We start from the raw sequence: 20,356 nt of genomic DNA on the forward strand, positions 1-20,356 counted from the left end.
TAATACACTATAACCTTTCTTCTAAGGCTCTCTCTCCCTCCTTAAGGAAGATCATGACCTCGAGGCCCTTTCTCCCAATAAACCTCCCTGTTGTTGTTTTTTTTCCCCTTCCATTTTCAAAATAGGGTTTCTCTGTGTAGTCCTGGCTGTCCTAGAACTCACTCAAACTCAGAGGTCTACCTGTCTCTGCCTACTGATGATAAACCTCATTTCTAAAAGGTTAAGCATGTGTCAGCTTCCTTCCACAAACCAATTTTTTTTCCTTATATTTAACTATTAGGACCACAGTTTTCACAAGGAACCATTCACTTTGGCATTGCAGACTCAAAACCTCCCAAGACAACTCCAGTATTTTTGTTTTGAGACAAAAGAATGAAAGGAGATTGGAACCATGTTATAAATTTCTTCATAGGGTCAAAGTGCCAACAGTAATGCGAGCAGTCATTTTTGGAATCTGTAATTTACTAAATGCCACATATTTGCATCTGTCTGACATGCCAAGCATCATTCCAGGAAATAATAAAATAAATCATTTAAACATTTTCTTTTTATGTGTATAGGGGTTCTGCCTGCATGTCTGTCTATGTACCCACCTGTGCCTGGTGCCCAGCGAGGGCATATGGTAGCAGATCCCCTTGGCCAGGCACTACAGACAACTATGAACAACCTGTGAGTACTGAGAATTGAACCCAGGTCCTCTGCAACTGCTTGTAACTTTTCTTTTTTTTTAGATTTTATTTATTTATTATGTATACAACATTCTGCTTCTATGTATATCTGCACACCAGAAAAGGGCACCAGATCTCATAACGGATGGTTGTGAGCCACCATGTGGTTGCTGGAATTGAAGTCAGGACATCTGGAAGAGCAGTCGGTACTCTTAACCTCTGAGCCATCTCTCTAGCCCTTTGTTTTGTTTTGTTTTTGTTTGTTTTTCGAGACAGGGTTTTTCTGTGGCTTTGGAGGCTGTCCTGACTGCCTCAGTCTCTCGAGTGCTGGGATTAAAGGCGTGTGCCACCACTGCCCAGCTGTAACTTTTCATCTAGTGACTGGACACTGTAAAAAAAAATTTTTTTTTTTTCTCAGAAAGATCTTAATATGTAGACCTGACTTCATAGATCTTCATGTCTGCATCACAAATCTTGGGACTTAAGGCAGCCTGTATTCTATTTTTTGTCTTTGAGATTTTGCCAGCAAACTAGCATAATAATCTGTGATAGCTGCATATGTTCAGCTGTGATTACTGTATTATTGTTAGGAGCACATAATGTACTGAGTGCTTATCTATGAGAAGCTGTAGAGTAGTTTTTAAGAGATCTGAAATAATTTTTCTACATAGTATAATGTCTATCCTTTAATAACCAATACTAATTTGCTTACTTTTCCTTAGTTTTAATCTGAATGAATATTTATAAAAATCTGGTCTATAAGATACAAATTAACTAATATTGAGATTAAGGCTTACTTTCTTGAGCTACCTTTAAATATAGACAACTAAGAGATAACAACTAAATTCCTATTAGCAACTATTTGATTTATACCCCAGCAAAGTTAACAAATCACATTAGATAAATGTGTGTGTCATCTAATGAAACATGGCTACAACTATGTCAGTACATGTCTCATTGTAAAACAACACAGAATGATCACTCAGGCTTTGTATCAATTAGACAACTTTTACTAAATGAGAAAACTACATTTAAAATGTGCTTTAAAACAAAATTAGAAAAAAAAAAAGATGAATGCGTTTTAAAGAACTTTTGCACTGTGCTGAAAATCAAATGTTTCTTGCAGTAATACAATGTGCCAATCCATAAAATGTTAACAGAGTTCTCAGTTTAACATTTTCAAAGACAATATAAGGTTTCACATCTATGGTAACACATAAGAAGGGCATTATAAATATTATGTCCATCCCTATGAAGCTTACAAATTTGACATGTTCAATAAAGACTTTAGAATCACATCCAATAGTGTCACATCCAAAGAACCACAGATCTGTGCCTGTTGTTAAGTCTTCCTTCTAAAATCTGTGTTGACCTTGCTACTCCTTGACATTTGTTAATGCTAACCCTTAAAAAAAAAAGAGAACAGGAAAAGAAATGCTGCAATAAACTCTTGATCATGTACAGAAATTATTGCTACTATACTTCACTACAAAGCATGTCTATACATATTATGACCTTTGATTATGAAAACGCAGAGTAAAATCTTTAGTGACAAAGCCTTACAGTCAAAAACAACATTCACATGGCAATTATTAGACAGTGAAGCACCCGATACTCAGAGCTGACAAATGTCCCACTGACCAGCATTCATTTAAATACATCCTTCACATGGAGAGGGAAAGAAGAGCGCCAGCTTTCCAAGGCTTGTCAAAAAAAGGATTCTCATGTTCTGTGGATCTAAAAACAAACAAACAACAACAAAAACCCCAAAAAACAAAACCAATGCAGGTGAGGGTAATTACCAGAAAGTTAAGCATGCCAAAAGGTGTTTCGTGCGAATTAAAACCTAAAGCCAAGGTACCACATAATCACATTACCAACTAGTTTTGGGTAATACTATATGAGCCTTATCTTAAACAAAATGCTACTGCACAATAGAGCATCAATAAATTAAAAATTAGAGTGCACAAATCCAAATCAGTGGCAATTTTGTAAAAAGCGAAATATTCATTATCAGCTGCAAAGGTTGCCCAGTCAAACTGTTTGATTAAAATCATTGGATCAGATAGTTTGTATATTTTTAAAACCCATCAACCCTTAAAATTCCTTTTTGTTATTTTGAGGCATAAGTTTTCTTAGTAAGATCAAACAGTTACATAAGTAGCTAAGTGAAGAAAACTAATAGTTGGTGAATGTCTTTAAAGCTCTTCCCATATTTCACTTTTTAAAATGTTTAGGGAAAAACAGGAAAAGTAGTTGCCATTATTCTAGCAAAAACAAACAAAACAAAACAAGCCCAAAATAATTAAACAACCAAGCAACACTAAAACCACATTACACAGATGGAACGTCATGCTTTCATCGGGTAACTACCACAGCTAGTTTAACTGGGATGCTTGTCATCTTTAAAAAGTGTGATACCAGAAGATATAACTTCAATGGATACTTTTGAATTTGGATTTAACTTTGTTGAATATTATAACAGAGTATACTTATTACAATACAGTGTAGCACATCTTTCTATTAGAAAAAAATTTAAGCTCCTTTACCCGTCTCCTTAAGTTAAAGGTGTGACCTCATAAAGGGTGTCGAATGGCTGGATGGTTTTACAGTGCACACTTTATATTATGAAGTATGTCCTTAACAGATCTGATGCTTTCTTTACAGAATTCCTTTCTTCACCTTTTCTTCGGTGGATTAGCTGTTCGAGGTGGAGTGACAGGACGTCCAGAATTCAGTCCACCATACTGGTACTTAGCTTTCTTTTCAGATGGTTTCAATATCTTAAAATAAATAATTTATTAACAACATTATTCTTTCAATAAATGGCATCAATTGTTAAAGTCCAATGAAAACAGAAGCTCAGCAACATTGCACAAACATTTCTTAGATTTTAGGACTGGGTAAGTTTGTCAGAGCAACTCAGTGTGTGCTCAGCATGAAAAAGAGCCTGGGTCCTGCCTCCAGCACCACCCTTCTCCAAGGAGGGCACTTACTAGTTATCATTTCCTTTGTATTCTAATAACAATGGCTTGGATGCACAGTCTCAGTAACTAAGTTAAAATTTTCTTCATTAGTTCATCTCATTAGAGAGGAAAAAACACTGAGTCTGAGTCAAAAACTCCAGGTTCTCGACTTACTTCTGAACACGCACCCTGAGGAGTGGTGTAGTTGTTGGTGTAGGCAGATTAGCCTCATATTCATGGCAAGCCTTCTGCCCTAGCATTTTGAGTGCTGAGATTACAGGCATAAGCCACCACACAGAACTTTGACTTTATTTTCCCCGTTACAGGTAGATCTTACTTTAAATTTTTTTTATGAAGCCCGGTGGTGGCGCACACTTTTAATCCCAGTACTTGGGAGGCAGACACAGGTGGATCTTAGTGAGTTTGAGGCCAGCCTGGTCTACAAAGAGAGTTCCAAAACAGCCAGGGCTATAGAGAGAAACCCTGTCTTGAAAACCCAAAACTAAACAAAAACATGATTATTTTCCATATCATAAAGTTTAACTGCTTACAGTGTACAAGTTTTTAGTAATCTTATTTATTTAGTATGCTGTATATTTACTACAACTATCTGATTTTAGTAGTTTTTGTCCAATCCTAAAAGAAACTTTGTTCTTAAGTCACTTTGCATTCTGGTTCTCTATCTTCCCATAAGCATTAGCAATCACTTGCCTACATTAAGTCTTTATAGACTGGCGTATTCTAGGTTATTTCATATAAATGGCATCAAATAACATATGGTCTTTTGTGAATGGCTTCTCCATTATGGATTTCAAAGTTCTTCCATGTTGTACTACGTATTAGTACCTTTAGCCGCCCCCCTTTTTTTTAAACAACTTTTTAAAAAGATTTTATTTATTATGTATACAACATTCTGCTTCCATGTATATCTGCACACCAGAAGAGGGCACCAGGTCTCATAACGGATAGTTGTGAGCCACCATGTGGTTGCTGGGAATTGAACTCAGGACCTCTGGAAGAGCAGTCAGTGCTCTTAACCTCTGAGCCATCTCTCCAGCTCCACCTTTAGCCCTTTTTACAATTGCTAAATTATATTCTATTATATGGACAGATAGCACATTTAATTTATGTTATTATGACCATTATTAAGAATGGTCTTCAGCTGGGCTCTGGGGTTGTTTCCACTTTTAGCTATTATGAATAATGTTACAAGATTTTGTGTGGACCTGATTTTTCTCAATCATCTGGTAACACTTTGTCTAACTTTTAAAGAATTACGAAACTGTGTTCCTAGGGCAGCTGTAGCAACCTGCATTTCTGTTGTTAATGTATTAAGTTTCAAAGTGTTCCATGTCCTTGCAAGCATTTTGTTTCTTAGGACAGGGTCTCACTACGTCACCCTGGCTGGTCTCACACTTGCTATGTAGCCTAGCCTGTCTCTGTTTCCTGAGTACTAGGATGAAAGGTGTATGCAACCATGCCCTGCATAAACGCCTGTTACTTTTCTTATACTCATTATAGGGACATAGCATAAACAGAGTGTTACTTGTTAGAAATAAAAAAAAATAAATAAATGCCATCATTTTACAAGGCCAAATGTGGAAAAGATTTATATAGTGTTTCTTAAAACTACTCTGTACACTAGAGTATCCCAGTAAAAGAAATACATTAATCCAACTCCTCCTCTATGGCAACTTCTGAAGGACAAGACCTGGTTAGAACCCTTAAAATGTAGTGAAGACACCAACCATTTAGCTTTCAGTTGTAGTTGACAGATATGGTTTAATACAACAAAGACTAACAGCTACGGAAGCTATGGTAGAGTGAATGTAATCAGCCTCCCTAATCTGATAGGGAGTGACACTATTAGGAGATGTGGTTTTATTGGAGTGGGTATGGCCTTGTTGGAGAAGTGTGTCACTGTAGGGGTGGGCTTTGAGGTTTCCGATGCTCAGGATCCAGCGTGTCTGTTGATTTCCTGTTGCCTGCAAGATGTAGGACTCACAACTATTACTCCACCACCATGCTTCCTCACCATGTTGATAACAGACTGAACCTCTTGAAACTGTAAGCGAGTAACCCCAATTAAATGTTTTCATTTGTAAGAGTTGCTGTGGTCATGGTGTCTCTTCACAGCAATTGAAATGCCAAGATAGAGAAGCCTTGCTACACTTAGAAACAGAGTCAGTTCTACACACCAGTGGGTTTCAATCAGTTCAATCCAAGAACCACACTAATATTAGAGTGAAAATATTCGGAAAAAGAGGTTTCTGGCCTGAACATGTATGGACATTTTTGGTCCTTCTCTAAACACTATATTAGGCATTGTAAACAATTCAGAAGCTAACCATACAGAAGGAAGGATATATATGGTCTATATCTGAACATAATGCCATTCTATACAAAGAATTTATGCATCCTCAGATGTTGGTAATGTACATGTCAAGATCATGAAATCACCTTTGTAGCAGTAAGCTTTTCAGCCAGTGAGTAACAAGTTTGTACAAGAAGCACGAGAAAGCAAGAGCCTTTTAAACGTGCATATTTTTATTGGAAATTTTCCTTCTTAGGTAAATATTTTATTTTTGTCTAAATTTATAATTCTCTCTTCCCCAATACCTATCTCATGCACCAATCTTGACCCCCCCAAAAAAAAAACAAAAAACAAGCAAGCAAACAAACATCCCCCCAAACCCTAATGTATCCACTGCATTCATTCTTCACAGTGTGGGAGAATGCATACATACATACATACATACATACATACATACATACATACATACATACATACGAGAAAGGTCAACAAATGTTAGGTATCTTCCTCATCTCTCTCTCTCTCTCTTTTCTTTTTTTTTTGATAAAGGGTGATCAATGCACCTGAAATTCATTAACTGGCTACTGTGCTGTCCAGCAAACTCCTGTCCTGGTACCCCCTGTTTCTACCACCTTAGCCTAAAATTACAGGCACATGCCACTGTTGTACATGAAGTGGAGTCCAAACTAAGGTGATGCTTATACAGCAGGCAATTTACTCAGTCATCTTCCCAGCTTGCCACTCATTCTTTTAGTAGTTACACACGATCCAGTACATCACAGAAGAATTAACAACTTAAACATATGGACCAAGAATGGTGTAGCCTAAGCTTTCCCTTTCTTTTCTTTTTTAAGACAGGGTTTCACTGTGGCTTTAGAGGCTGTCCTGGAACTAGCTCTTGTAGACCAGGCTGGTCTCAAACTCACAGAGATCCACCTGCCTCTGCCTCCTGAGTGCTGGGATTAAAGGCATGTGCCACCACTGCCCAGCCTAGCTTACTATCTTGATATTCAGGAAGGAGAGGCAGGAAGACTGCAAGGTCAGGGTCTGCCTGAGCTATACAAGGAGATCCTGTCTCAAAAAAGACAGACAGACACTTATATTTCATGTCTTACCTGAAATGAACACATCAAAGTCTCATCCACACTCATCATACCGCCAGCATTGTCAAACTCGCCACAGTAATTCGGGGCAGAAAATAAGGTTACCAATTGTCGTTTAGCAAAAAATTCATATCCATCTTCTACCACCTGTCGAAGGAAATAAAAAATAAAAACACTCACTAGTAGGTAATTTTTAACTGATTAATGAAGCAAAGGCCAAATCCTCTCAAGTGCCAAGACCCTGGCTTTACTCAAAAATATAGTAAGAAAACAAAACAAAATGAATCTACACACACACACACACACACACACACCCTACCTTTCTTTTTTAAACCCACAAAACCAACCAGCAACAAAAAAGGAGGCTGAAGGGGCTGAGGCAATGCTTATCGGTTAAAGAGCACATGTTGCTCTTCCAGAGGACCTGAGTTCAGTTCCAAACATCAACAGTTAGCTCATAAACATCCACATTGCTAGTTCCAGAGAATCTGACACTCTTCTGACCTCTGTTAGGCATTAGGCATGCTTGTGGTGCAAGCACATACATGCAGGCAAAACATTCTCACACAGAAAAATAATACACACTTTAAAAAGCAAAATTAAGAGGGACAAAAGATAACTTTCAGAGTGTCTTCCAGTCAATGTATTACAAACCAATTATGTTTTACAGATCATGAGCACTGAGTATGCATTACTGAGAACAGTGAATACTCTTTTTACAGTATCAATAATGATTTGATCACAGCTAAAATAATTAACAATGTACTATTAAACAGTTGGTAATCACATCCCACAACTGCCTCAAAAATTTTTTCATAGCAGTTTGCTTTTGTCAAAAAACAATACCCACACATTTGAGGAACAGACTATGTGCTGGCCTCCTCATCCATTCTTTTCCCTATATAAACCACATTATCTTTTAAATTTTCAATTAATTACTCTATTTTTATGTGTATGGGTGTTTTGCCTACATGTATGTTTGTCCACCATTTGCATGCCTGGTGCTATTGAAGGCCAGAAGAAGCCGTCTGATTCTCTAGAACTAGAGTTTCAGACAGTTTTGCACTGTCGTTCGTGTGTGTGTGTGTGTGTGTGTGTGTGTGTGTGTGTGTGTGTGTGTGTGTGTGTGTGTGTCTGTGTGTGTGTGTGTGTCTGTGTGTGTGTGTGTGTCTGTGTGTCTGTGTGTGTGTGTGTGTGTGTGTGTGTGTGCGTGCTCTGTCTGACTATGAGTGAAAGTGTGTGAAACTAACAACAAAATGTTCAAGAGTCTTAACACTACATACCTGATGAGCTCGACAAATCAAGTCTAAATCATGACGATTCAGAAATTTACTGACTACATCAGCTCCAAAAGTAAAAGAAACACCACGATCATTTTCTCCCCAGCCTTGTACATCCTTATCTGGGTCAGACCACAGTAAATCACAAAGCAAACCTTTAGAAAACAGAAAAAACAAATCAATGAAATAGAAGAAAGTACAGAATAAAGCACATATATATTTCTCCTGCCTTGTTACATTTTAAACCATTCTTTGTTAAAGCAACCATATAAATATAGCCTCTCCTGGACTCCCAAGGCAGCACTTTCTGATGATTTCTGCATACACGAATAGTGTGTGGCACACTCAAGTATAATATCTGGAAGTCTCTGTTTAGTTTCTCACTATCATTCCCTGAATGTCAGCTTATCCATTTCTTACAATTACACTACTAAGCACCAGCCTCTTGCATTATTTATCATTAAGCCATGAAAACATAAACACTTTTAAGTTAAGATTTTATATCTGGCAGGCAGGGCTAGTCTTTCCCTGTAGTTTTTTCCTTCAGAATTATCCTGATCACTTTAGATTCTTTGTTTTCCCACTTTCTATCCTGCTTTTCTAATTTCTACAGTAATAAAACAATATGGTGAAGAACAAAATCAAATTAGATCCTTAATTTGAGAAATGTCTGTTTAAACCTAGGAAAAGATGTAAGGACTATATTATTCTATTTCTGAAGGCTGAACTCTTTGAACATCAAACACTGAAATAAACATTTTCAAAATCTCAGAAACTTTCCATTAAAATATCCCCCAAACCAAAACTTAGTATCAAATGTTAACTGGTGAGGGATGATACTAAAGTTTCTGAATGACTTCCACTAAATATAATTAGGTTCAAGCATGTCAACATTTTACATAAAGCAATTAACTATAAACCTCTGTATATACTTACCTGTATCAGGGACATCAGTGGGTCTCATAATTCTCCGAATCTGTTCCATAGACTGTAGATCTGGTGACAGTCCTATAAATAAAAAGAGAAAAACCTGATAATCTAGGAGAACATTGTAATAGTGTTGTCTTTTCTATCCTTCTACCAAGAAAATAAATTGTTACACCTTAAGAGATTCATGGAGGAACTCCACTATTTTCTTTCCAAATGCCCTTACCCTTCAAAAGTACACATTCAGTTGCAACCCTTCCTCCCTTCCTACTACTTTTGTATCTTCATGGCCACCAAATCTTAAAGCATATTTACGTTCAAGTTAAAACACCTCTCTTGGTCCCCTGAGAACTTCTCCCATTTCCTATCAACATGCTCATTATCTGCAAAAATGTGTAGTAAACTATTAATCAGGAGGATAAACAAGAAAAAGCATAAGAAAATACTCTGTAATCTTTCTCTCGTAAGTAATTAAATTATCATCATAAGGAATGAACCTAAATACACATTCCAAACTGCTATGTTCCTATCTCAGCTATACTAATGCCCAAGAACTACAATTCCTTAAGTGTTTAGTCTATGGAAAACAACATTTCAACTAATACAGTGACATTGGCAGAATAAACCACGCACTATCTCAGGCTTAACTACCCATCTTTTCAGCATTTTCCAGTGTAGAGCTACTCACAAGATACTGCCATGGGTGATACTGAGCAACCAAATTTTCACATTATTTCATTAGACTTCTTCCCTATATGAAAATCCATTATTGTTATTAAATTGTTCTACAAATGTGTGTGCGTGCACTTTTATTTATTTATTTGTTTGTTTGTTTTTAGTTTTTTGAGACAGGGTTTCTCTGTGTAGCTTTGGAGCCTATCCTGGCACTCGCTCTGGAGACCAGGCTGGCCTGGAACTCACAGAGATCTGCCTGCCTTTGCCTCCTGAGTGCTGGGATTAACGGCGTGCACCACCAATGCCCGGCCACATTTTTATGTGTAGAAGCCAGATGTCAACCTTGGATGTTGCCTCAGGAGCAATCTGCATGTTTGTTATCTCTGTGTTTGTTTTGAGAAAGATTCTCACTGTGAAGCGCTGGCTGACATGGAACTTGGTACATAGATCAGGATGGCTTTGAACTCACATAGATACAACTGCCTCTGAGCATGTCTTGCCTCTAGCTTGCTCTAAGGAAGGTATTTCACAAGCCCAAAGTTCATTGGTTAAACTAGGTTGGCTATTTCACATGGGCTCTAAGGATTGAATTTAGGTCATCAGGCTTTCAAGGTAAGCATTTTACCAAATACCTTCCCTAACTCTTGAAAATCTTTTTTGGTATGTGTGTACATAATATTATAGGAAACTTTACTGCATATTCTCAGGTGAGTTCTGATGTATATGAACTTACAAAAGCATCATCTGCAGTGTAATTATTTGTGATTACACACTGGGGCTCTTCACAAAGTCCCCAGCCATTTGTCAAGGTGATTTACAATCCTCAGAACACAAATCAGGAACACAGCTTCTTTGTGAGAGATACCCAAAAGCACTGAGGTAAAGCTGGGTGCTGAGGCTGGAGAGCTGAAAACTTTGATATGAATTCTAATCTTTATTATTATCATGTCCTCATTTCCTAACATGTACTTATGCTGACATATTGCACAAAATTTAGAAGTCACACGAATATTATGTTGTGTTACAGTTTGACAAAAGGTATTTAATATAGACAGATAATTTTTATTAAAAATTGAGGCATGGGCTAGATCCCCAGCACCACACACAAAACAAAACCAAAAAACCAAAAAACCAAAACTATACAACCAGCCAACCAGGTCTAAACTGAGGCAAAGTGAAAATACTTTTAAAAACCATCTACTTATCTTTCTTTTTTTCCAGATAGCATATATGGCCCAGGATGGCCTTCAGACCCTTCTGCCTCAGCCTCTGGATACTGAGATTACAGGTGTGTACAGACCACTCTTAGGCCAATACTTTTTTGTTGTTGTTGTTGTTTTTCAAGACAGGGTTTCTCTGTGTAGCTTTTGAGCTTATCCTGGCACTTGCTCTGGAGACCAGGCTGGCCTTGAACTCACAGAGATCTGCCTGCCTCTGCCTCCTGAGTGCTGAGATTAAAGGCGTGTGCTACCAATGCCTGGCTAGGCCAATACTTTTATATGAGAAATTCTTTATAAGGACCAGTGTTAAATTTCCATTATTAACATATTACCACAAATTTCTAATTACCGAAGGAGGTCTTAGGCGTGCTTAAAGAAGTTTGTTTATTCAGAGCATGATTTTGTTTTTGTGAGTCTTCCATTGTAGCCCTGACCCTGCCTGGCCTGGAATCTGCTAGGTCAGGCTGGCTTTTAGCTGCTGTGCACCTCCTGCCACACTCATATTTCCCACAGCATTTTAATTATTGTAGGTCTCTTCTAAATGGCAAATTTATTACTCTACCTCCATGACAACAGAAGATTTTCTCATCCACGATGGCAGCTATAGGCAGACAGTTAAAACAATCAGTGAATGTCTTCCACAATTTAATATTAAATCTTCGTTTGCCTATGAAAATAAAAAGCACAGAGAATTAAAGAATCAATAACTGTTCTCACTAGGTATCTTAAAGACAGAATATGATGGTTGCTATGTTCAGTCTCATGTGCTGAAGATGTAGCTCACGTTTCAGTACTTGTCCAGCATGCAGGTTTATCAATATACTTAATTAAATCTCTCCCCATTCCATATATTCACCTAGCCAAGTAAGTAGACAAAAGTGAAAGTGGTACCTCTGGGGCTGGTCCATGTTAACCTAACACATTCAGTAACGAGGTATAAACCTACTGCCAGGAAAGGAACATTTCCAAGTACCTAAGTGGTAGCCACTTTAGAGCAAATTACAACTTGGCACTATAACCAGTGAAAAGATGCAAGGCTATAATTTTCCCATAGCCCAGCGACAACAAAGACAGCTTCAACTAAGTGTTACCCGATTTTCTTGATTTGGCATTAGTGCAACTACCAAGCCAGAGAAGGGATGAAAGTCACAGCTATTAATTTCCTGTTTTTATATCCAAGCCTACTTTTTAATGAACAAGTGTAACTTATAGTTTACAAGCTGTTTTCCCACACACTTTTCCATCTGGTGTCATTTCTACCCTAAAGGACATTTATATCTCACTTTATTTTCTAAGAACATGCCAATATACCACAGTTTCTGTTGTAGCTTAGAAAGATGGGTAGAATTTGATTTCCTTCCTTCCTTCCTTCCTTCCTTCCTTCCTTCCTTCCTTCCTTCCTTTCTTTTCTCTGCATGTACTATATACTATGTGTGGAATTACAGATAGTTATGGGTTCTGGGAACTGAACCTGGGTATAGTTCAGTTTGGAAAGAGCAACAAGTGCTATTAACCACTAAACTATCTCTCCAGCCTCTCTGTAGTTTTTTTTTTTTTTTTTTTTTTAAGAATGTATTTATTTGTATTTTATGTACAATGGTGTTTTGTCCACATGCATGTCTAAGTGAGGGTGCTTGATCCCCTGGAACAGGAGTTACAAACAGTTGTGAGTTGCCATGTGGGTGCTGGGAATTGAACCGGGTCTTCTGGAAGAACAGCCAGTGCTCTGAACCACTGAGTCATCTCTTCAGCTCCCGTGCATTTCAGCTTACTTGTACAAGTCTAGCTTCATTCAGATCACAAAAATATAAAAATCAAATTTGGAATCATCACAATTATAAATTCCATGTTTTTGTTTATTGAAGAGTAACTTATGGGCCGGGTGTTGGTGGCACACGCCTTTAATCTCAGCACTTGGGAGGTAGAGGCAGGTGGATCTCTGTGAGTTCGAGGCCAGCCTGGTCTACAGAGCTAGTTCCAGGACAGCCGCCAAAACAATAGAGAAACCTGTTTCAAAACACAACACACACACACAAGAGTAACTTGCCCTGAGTATCACCACATTTCAGTGTCAGAAGTGACTGGCATATATAACACATTTATAGAGATTTGTTATATTACAGGAATCAAGGAGCTATGAATTTGATGATGACTCTACCATATTTAAGAAAGGAAAAAAAAAAAAGTAGATTCAAATGGATAATTTAGCAGTCAAAAATATACTTAATTAGAAAACTATAAATGACCAAATGCTTTTACTCCCATATTCAATATAATTAAACTGAAAAATCAAAGCTAAATGTAGGCTAACAACACTGGAAAGACCACTACACACAGCAGGTCAGATTTCCTACTGATTAAAAAACAAGAGCACAATAACAACGATAACCCTAGCTCTCTAGGTCTATAAACAAATTAAAATTTGACTTTTATTTATTTTTATTTATGTTATATATGTGTGCTTGCTTGCTTCTGTGTATGACTACATGTATGAAGTGACTGCCAAGACCACAGAGAGAATGAGATTCCCTAAAACCGGAGTTAAAGGCTGTGTTTGTAAGTCTCCTGATGGGGGTTCTGGGAAACCAACCGGAGTCCTCCGGAAGGTCATCCAGGGCTCCTAACTGCTAAGACCTTGAGGTACAAAGAACCAACTGCAAGCCATCCTCTGACCTCCAAATGCATGTCATGATACCATGCATGAAGTGTGCCTGTGCACATTCTTGTACATACACATGAATTAATGCCACTGTCTATAGTGACCTGTGCTTGTTTCACTCAGGTATCTTACTGGGTAAACTAATTAAAAGGACCTCCTTCAGCCAACTAAGCTGCAGCCAATCTGAAACATGACCAAGGAGATGCCAAGAAAACAATTGAAGGTATTTCCTAGCTTTACATTTTTCTTTCTAGGCCTCTATCTAAGACCAAATTAAAACATCACAGCTCCCCTGAATTGAAGAAATTCATTTGAACTGTAAAAGTATGTGGAATCTTAGCACTCTCCTAAGTTTTAAATCCCACTTACACTCATCGTAGAATCCATAAATTCGATTGATGCTGGCACACTCATGGTTTCCTCTTAGGAGAAAGAAGTTTTCTGGGTATTTGATCTTATAAGCCAACAGCAAACAAATGGTTTCCAAAGACTGCTTTCCTCTGTCCACATAATCGCCTAAGAAAAGATAGTTGGCTTCTGGTGGAAAACCTCCATATTCAAATAATCTCAGTAAATCTGTATACTGTCCATGAATATCTCCTAAAAAAAAAAAAAAGTCAGGTAAGACAAATGGATTAGTTTTATGAAGCTTCTATGACAGTTAGGAACTTTGTATACTTCCTTCCCCTTAAAGCATAGGTCACTATCTAGACTTATTGCTAACAAACAGTAAGGCCAGTCACTTCTAAGTCTCATTTACAAATCACTGTGACTTTTGTCATGCTTGCAACCTCACACCTTCTCTCCCATGCTTGCTGATAAAGCTGCTGTCTTACAAAGAATGGAGGAGACTTTGGCCAGCAGCTCATTTGGTTGGAATAAAGGCCTGAAGTCCAGTAGCCTACACAGAACTGAACATTTTCACAGCTCAGCCTGTAGATGTCTAAGACCCAGACCACTTGCTGAGTGGAGTGTCATGAGAGACTCAGAATCTGAAGAGCTAGCAAAGTTGAGTCTGAATTCCTACCCTATAGAAACTGAGATGAAAAACTAATATTGTCATACATCACAAAAATTTCAGGCAACTTCTTATAAAATAGTAACTGACACAGTTACTCTCATTAGCTAGTAGCTAACTTAAATCATATTGTTATACCAAATATCAAGAACTAAAATACAAAGAACTTCTATTACCTTCAAGCTATTGCTAATATTAAATAACATTCGAAGGGGTAATTGTATGAAATATAGACAATCACTGACTTAAAATGTTTTAACTTAGAAGGTTCTGATTTCATGGTGGTGCAAAAGCACTGTGTAGTCAGTAGACTGTAGTTTGAACTCTGAGCTTTTTCCAAGCTAGTGAAACGTGGCACAACACTCGGGAGATGCTAGGTGGCAGCAGCAAGCTGTAACTATCCAGCAGCCACACTGATCATGACAATAAAGGACTGATGATTTACAGTGTAATGTATCAAACCACAGTGTTCGGCATCAGTGCTTCAAACATATTTTGGCCTTATATTATTATCAACTTAATGTTTACTGGGCTATAACCCCACCATAAATCCAGGAGAATCTGTAATTTTTAGAACATCTACAAATAACTAAATAACTTAAAATTTATAAATTTTAAGAGAATGAACATTTCCAGAAAAGTTTTAAACAACTGCTTTTGATGTAAAGATGGACACTGTACAAAGCACCACACACAGATTTAATAAAACCGCACAGAGAAAAAGAATACAAAGTACTTAAGTACACTGAATCTGTAGGGCCCAGAACCTAACCATAATGATTCTGCAATAGGCCCTGAATCAAGGTCCTCCAAGTTGGGACAAGTGAGCCAACACTGGGGTGACTCAAGGCCTGGATGCCAGGGAACCCTTCCACAAGCAGTTCCAGTCCAAGGAGAACACGGTCGCCCACTACTCCCAACTCAACCATACATAATGACCACCGCTCTGCAGTCCCTGGTGACTTTCCCCAAACCCAGGGACCAATTAGGAGCCATTGCCCAGAGCTGCTTCTTTGGCACTATGCTGGGAGTCTTAACCCTGAGGCCTTCAGGCTGCTGAGGCTAGGAGATACCCCAACCCCTACTTAATCCTGCAACTCAAGCTTGGGACATCACAGATCTCTGAGTGCTAATGGCACTCACTCAGTGTCTGCCCACCCTTGTTCCCAACAAAAAGGACCAGCAACCCCTAAAAAGGGATGAGGTCCTCCTCTAAACCAGGTGCCCGAGCGCCAGCTCCTTCTTCTAACAGGCTGATAATGAACTCAGTGGAACCCTGAGATAGAAGTGGCAGCCTGGGAAAAGGAAAGTATTGCCCCATTAGTGAGTATCTGAGTAGTTTAAAAAAGCACACTGAACACTTTCAAGTTACATGGCTTCAAGGTAGATTACTCAGAAACAAGCAGAATGGGAAAAAAAAATCTGGAGTAAGAAAAAGTTGGTTTAAAATTGAAAATTAAAAAACTTTTTAAAAGAAACAAGCATAATGAAGGGCATTTTTGCATATGGCAAACTACTGAAGCTGTCTTAAGTATATAAAAGTGTTTTTAAAAACACATAACCAGGGCTGGAGAGATGGCTTAGCGGTTAAGAGCACTGACTCTTCTTCCAGAGGTCCTGAGTTCAATTCCCAGAAACCACATGGTGGCTCACAACCACCTTGAATGAGATCTGGTGCCCTCTGCTGGCATGCAGGCAGAAGACTGTATATATAATAAATAAATAAAATCTTAAAAAAACAACAACAACAACAAAAAGAAAACCACAACCATTACAAAGAATACCTGCATTATCAAATGAAAAGCCAGCATGCTGTATTTATACCACTTCCTGTTTTGTGTGAAATCCAGAAAAATGCTACTTTCTATGCAATAATTTTCCTTGTTATAACTAGATTATTCAATCTTAAAGTCCTAAATTTTTGTCTTGGGCTAAAACCAATATAAGACTTAAAAGAATATATAACAGGCCTTTAATCCCAGCACCGGGAGATAGAGGCAGGCAGATTTCTGAGAGTTTGAGGCCAGCCTGGTCTACAAAGCTACGAAGAGAAACCCTGTCTTAAAAAAAAACAAACAAAACCACATACAGATTATAAACTAGTATCTCAAGAATTAATACAAGCTACAAGGCCACGGACACTGCCATACTGGCACTCAAGATTCTATAACTCTTTTACTCAGCAGAGATTTTGAATGCCCATTTCCCCACATCCTAAAAGCACTAAGTTTCCATATCTGTCATTTTTGTTTGTAATCTGATGAGTTATGGATGTGTTTCACTGATTTTAGCTATTTTCTAAGATCTGCCCATTTTTCTTAACATACTATAGACAGCAGCCTTTTCACCTTCTGTAAAGTAACTAAATGTTTCTGTTGCGTCTAACCTGTCTGTCATTATTATAAATTCCAACCCTTAGTAAAACCTATTAAGTGTTTTAATTCAAATGTGAAAGTTTTCTCTAAATCACCCTCAATATTAATACAGGAGAAAATGTGCTTCAGAAAACTCATTTCTTGCCAGGTGTGGTGCGCACACCTTTACTCCCAGCGCTCTCTCTGGAGGCAGAGGCAGGCAGACCTCTATGAGTTCGAAGCCAGTCTGGTCTAGAAAAAAGAAACCTCATTTTGAAATTTGCCCATTTACATACCACAAATCTTCAGTGGAGCTTCCAATTCCAAAAGGATGGGCTGGCTGAGGAAGATTTCCCGAGACTTGATACATAGTCCTCGAACTTCCGCTTCAGTCATCTGTACAATCTTTCCAGGGCGACATCCTCGTACTGATAAAACAATGAGGAAACCTATCACTTTTCTAGAATTATCCATAAAAATGCTTTCCAAAGAGATACACTCATATTTTAAAGACTAGAAAAGTCACACATGGAACTGGGTTGTATGGCTAACAGTGAGTTTATGTCATCAACTGTGGCATTAATTTCCAATGTTGCTGGTTTCTGAGGATACTCCCCAAATCTGGACCAATTAAATGCAGTTCTCCAGTGGCCAGTAGCATACTTAAACAATTGCAAGGCTAGCACCGAAAGGCCTGGCCTACTCTCATTAAATCAAGTCTTTCACTAAGCAAGAAGCAGAAGGGCATCACTAAGAACCAGCAACCATGAAGAAAGGAAGATGAGGTGATTCCACTTCCAACAGTGCCTTGAAGTACCAGCTGCACCAAGGTTTACCAAACTGCACTTCTAGCTGCTGATTAGAATAAACATCAAAACATGCCAATATTGTTTATCCCTGCTAGTTCCCATCAACAAATTAAACACACATTTCCCCCTAACAATTGCTATAATTCTTTCGTCAGATTGACACAGGCTTAAAAATTCAGTGACTCATATATTAAAATTGCACATTCTAAGATCACATTAACACCAAAATACCAAGGAAGAGGTAAAAGCACACAATGTATAAACATGCTTTGGTAAATCTACCAGTTAATAAGATTACCTTAAAAGCATAAGGATCTAATTTCAATTCCCAGAACCCATGTTAAATAAAAAGCAGGGTGACGCAATCCCAGCACTGGGGAAGCAGAAACGGGAGGTAGCTCCCTGGTGCTCCCTAGCCAGTCAGCCTAACCTGCTTAGAAAAACCCAAACCAGTACTTGGGGTACTTATGTAAAGCTGTGTTAGGTTTGTATAAGAAAAGCAGTCTAGCTGGTTGTTACTTTGAATTTCAAGGATGAATTCTGGGCCAACAAGAGACTGTCTCAAAAGAAAAATAAATAAATAAATAAAGTGGACAGTAACTGAAGAATGATACCCAAAGCTGTGCTCTGGCCTCTGGCCTCTACACATCATACATGTATGTACTACCTGCACTTGATCCAATGTAGTACACACACACACACACACACACACACACACACACACACACACACACACACACACACACAAAAAAAAAAAAAAAAAAAAACCTACCCTTGAAATAACATTCTGGAAAACTTTAATGCAGCAACAAATTTTTATTAATCTTGGCATTGGTTTGTTGTTTGCCTGTTTAAAATAGGAAGGATCTCATGTAGTCCGGCCTTGAATTCCTGATTTTCTTGGTTCTACTTCCCAAGAGCAGGGATTACAAGCATCCACCACCACACCTGGCTTTGACATTAGGGTTTTGTTTGCTTGTATTTATTTTTCTCATTGTCTCACTGTGTAGCTCTGGCTGAATTGAAATCACAGATAGTCACCTGCCTCTGCCTCCCAAGTGCTGGGATTAAAGGCATGGACTACTATGCTTAGTTTGGCATCTGTTGTAAATTGGAAGACTTTTTGTTTAAGAGGGGAAAAGGTCTCTGGATGAGTAAATGCAGAGCTAAACATGACTGTTCAGAAGTTATCAATTCAGCAAATACTTGAAAGTCCACTGTTGTTAAATAACAGCAACAAAGTCAATGAAAACATTTCTGGTTGTCACAAAAACATTAAAAATTGGCACAACGGCATGTGCCAGAGGTGAAAAGACCCTAAATTCAAAGTCAGCCTAAACAACAACCCCCCAGTAACATCAATGAGGTTTACAATTTATGATAATTTATAAGCAATAAAGCACCAAGTTTCAAAACGAGTTGAAACTTAACAGCAATTACAGTATGTTAGATGAGCGTGGGTCATGTCACTGTGTCACTTTATGGTGGGTATTTTCTTTCTCTGTTATTAGTAAATTATGTGTTTAATTTTGTATGTGTGCTCCTCTGTGAGTCATGCAGAGGCCAGAAAAGGACACTAGGTGTTCTGCTCTAGCACGGTTTCATTCCCAGGACTTCTTACTGAACACGAGCTGGGCTAGTAGCCATCGAGCCCTCTGCCCAGGTGGCCACACTTGGCTTTTACAATTGGTGCCAAGGATCTGAACTCCAGTCTTCATTCACATTTGGGCATGCCATTTCCCCAACTGTAGGTTGAATTTCGAATTCCCAAGTAATTATGTGACTTTGACTAACATATTTACAAAGTTTAAAATACTTTAACTTTGTTAATCTGCAAAACTAAAAATTATATCAAACAAAACCATGTTGCAGTGATAATTACTGAAGTTACTTTCTGACCAACAACTTCTTAGGGTTAACAGGTTTTTCTCCCTACCTAGTAGAACATAAAGGTGCATTTCAGACGAAATCCTATCTTAGGAGCTGATGAAATGCTACTATCAAAACTCAATGTTCCAAAGGCTTTACCTAGAGCTCTCAAAACTTAAATGGTCAAATGTTAGAAAACTAGGGCAGTCCTCAGAGCAACCCAATCCTTTCACTGCAGAACTATGTGCTGAAAACTCCTAGCTCTACCAGCACTTCCCATTTCTCAGTCATCCTGGGTGGGGTAGGTGGCATTACAGTCAAGAAATCAGCTGTTCCTTTACAAGGAGTAACTAGACTATTCCATAGTATTGCCAGGTTTCCAGGTATAAGGTCACACCACATTGTGAAGGCACAGTTAAGTTGGCAGACTTCATCAGGCTCAGAATACTATCGTCTTTCCTTTAGTCCTTTGGTAGCCCAGAGACTCCAAGTTA

The 20,356-nt window shown here is 38.2% G+C and overlaps 1 protein-coding gene and 1 pseudogene across 2 annotated transcripts in view; one reads left to right on the forward strand and one right to left on the reverse strand.

Annotated features, from left to right (window-relative positions):
- Nucleotides 1-1,656: 1,656 nt before the first annotated feature.
- Nucleotides 1,657-20,356, reverse strand: part of Ppp1cb (protein phosphatase 1 catalytic subunit beta) — a 35,266-nt gene continuing 16,566 nt past the window's right edge. For both annotated transcript variants that reach the window (XM_027424422.2, XM_035447369.1), the window contains 7 exons: nt 17,481-17,612; nt 14,182-14,412; nt 11,716-11,820; nt 9,268-9,339; nt 8,335-8,486; nt 7,064-7,198; nt 1,657-3,451 (listed from right to left, as the gene is read on the reverse strand). In XM_027424422.2, coding sequence (XP_027280223.1) covers nt 3,347-3,451; nt 7,064-7,198; nt 8,335-8,486; nt 9,268-9,339; nt 11,716-11,820; nt 14,182-14,412; nt 17,481-17,612 — 932 coding nt within the window. In that variant the 3' untranslated portion in view covers nt 1,657-3,346. The remainder of the gene's footprint in view (nt 3,452-7,063; nt 7,199-8,334; nt 8,487-9,267; nt 9,340-11,715; nt 11,821-14,181; nt 14,413-17,480; nt 17,613-20,356) is intronic.
- LOC118239131 lies at nt 15,607-15,956 on the forward strand (annotated as a pseudogene).

This window comes from Cricetulus griseus, chromosome 7 (assembly GCF_003668045.3).
Source record: "Cricetulus griseus strain 17A/GY chromosome 7, alternate assembly CriGri-PICRH-1.0, whole genome shotgun sequence".
Lineage (NCBI taxonomy): Eukaryota > Metazoa > Chordata > Mammalia > Rodentia > Cricetidae > Cricetulus > Cricetulus griseus.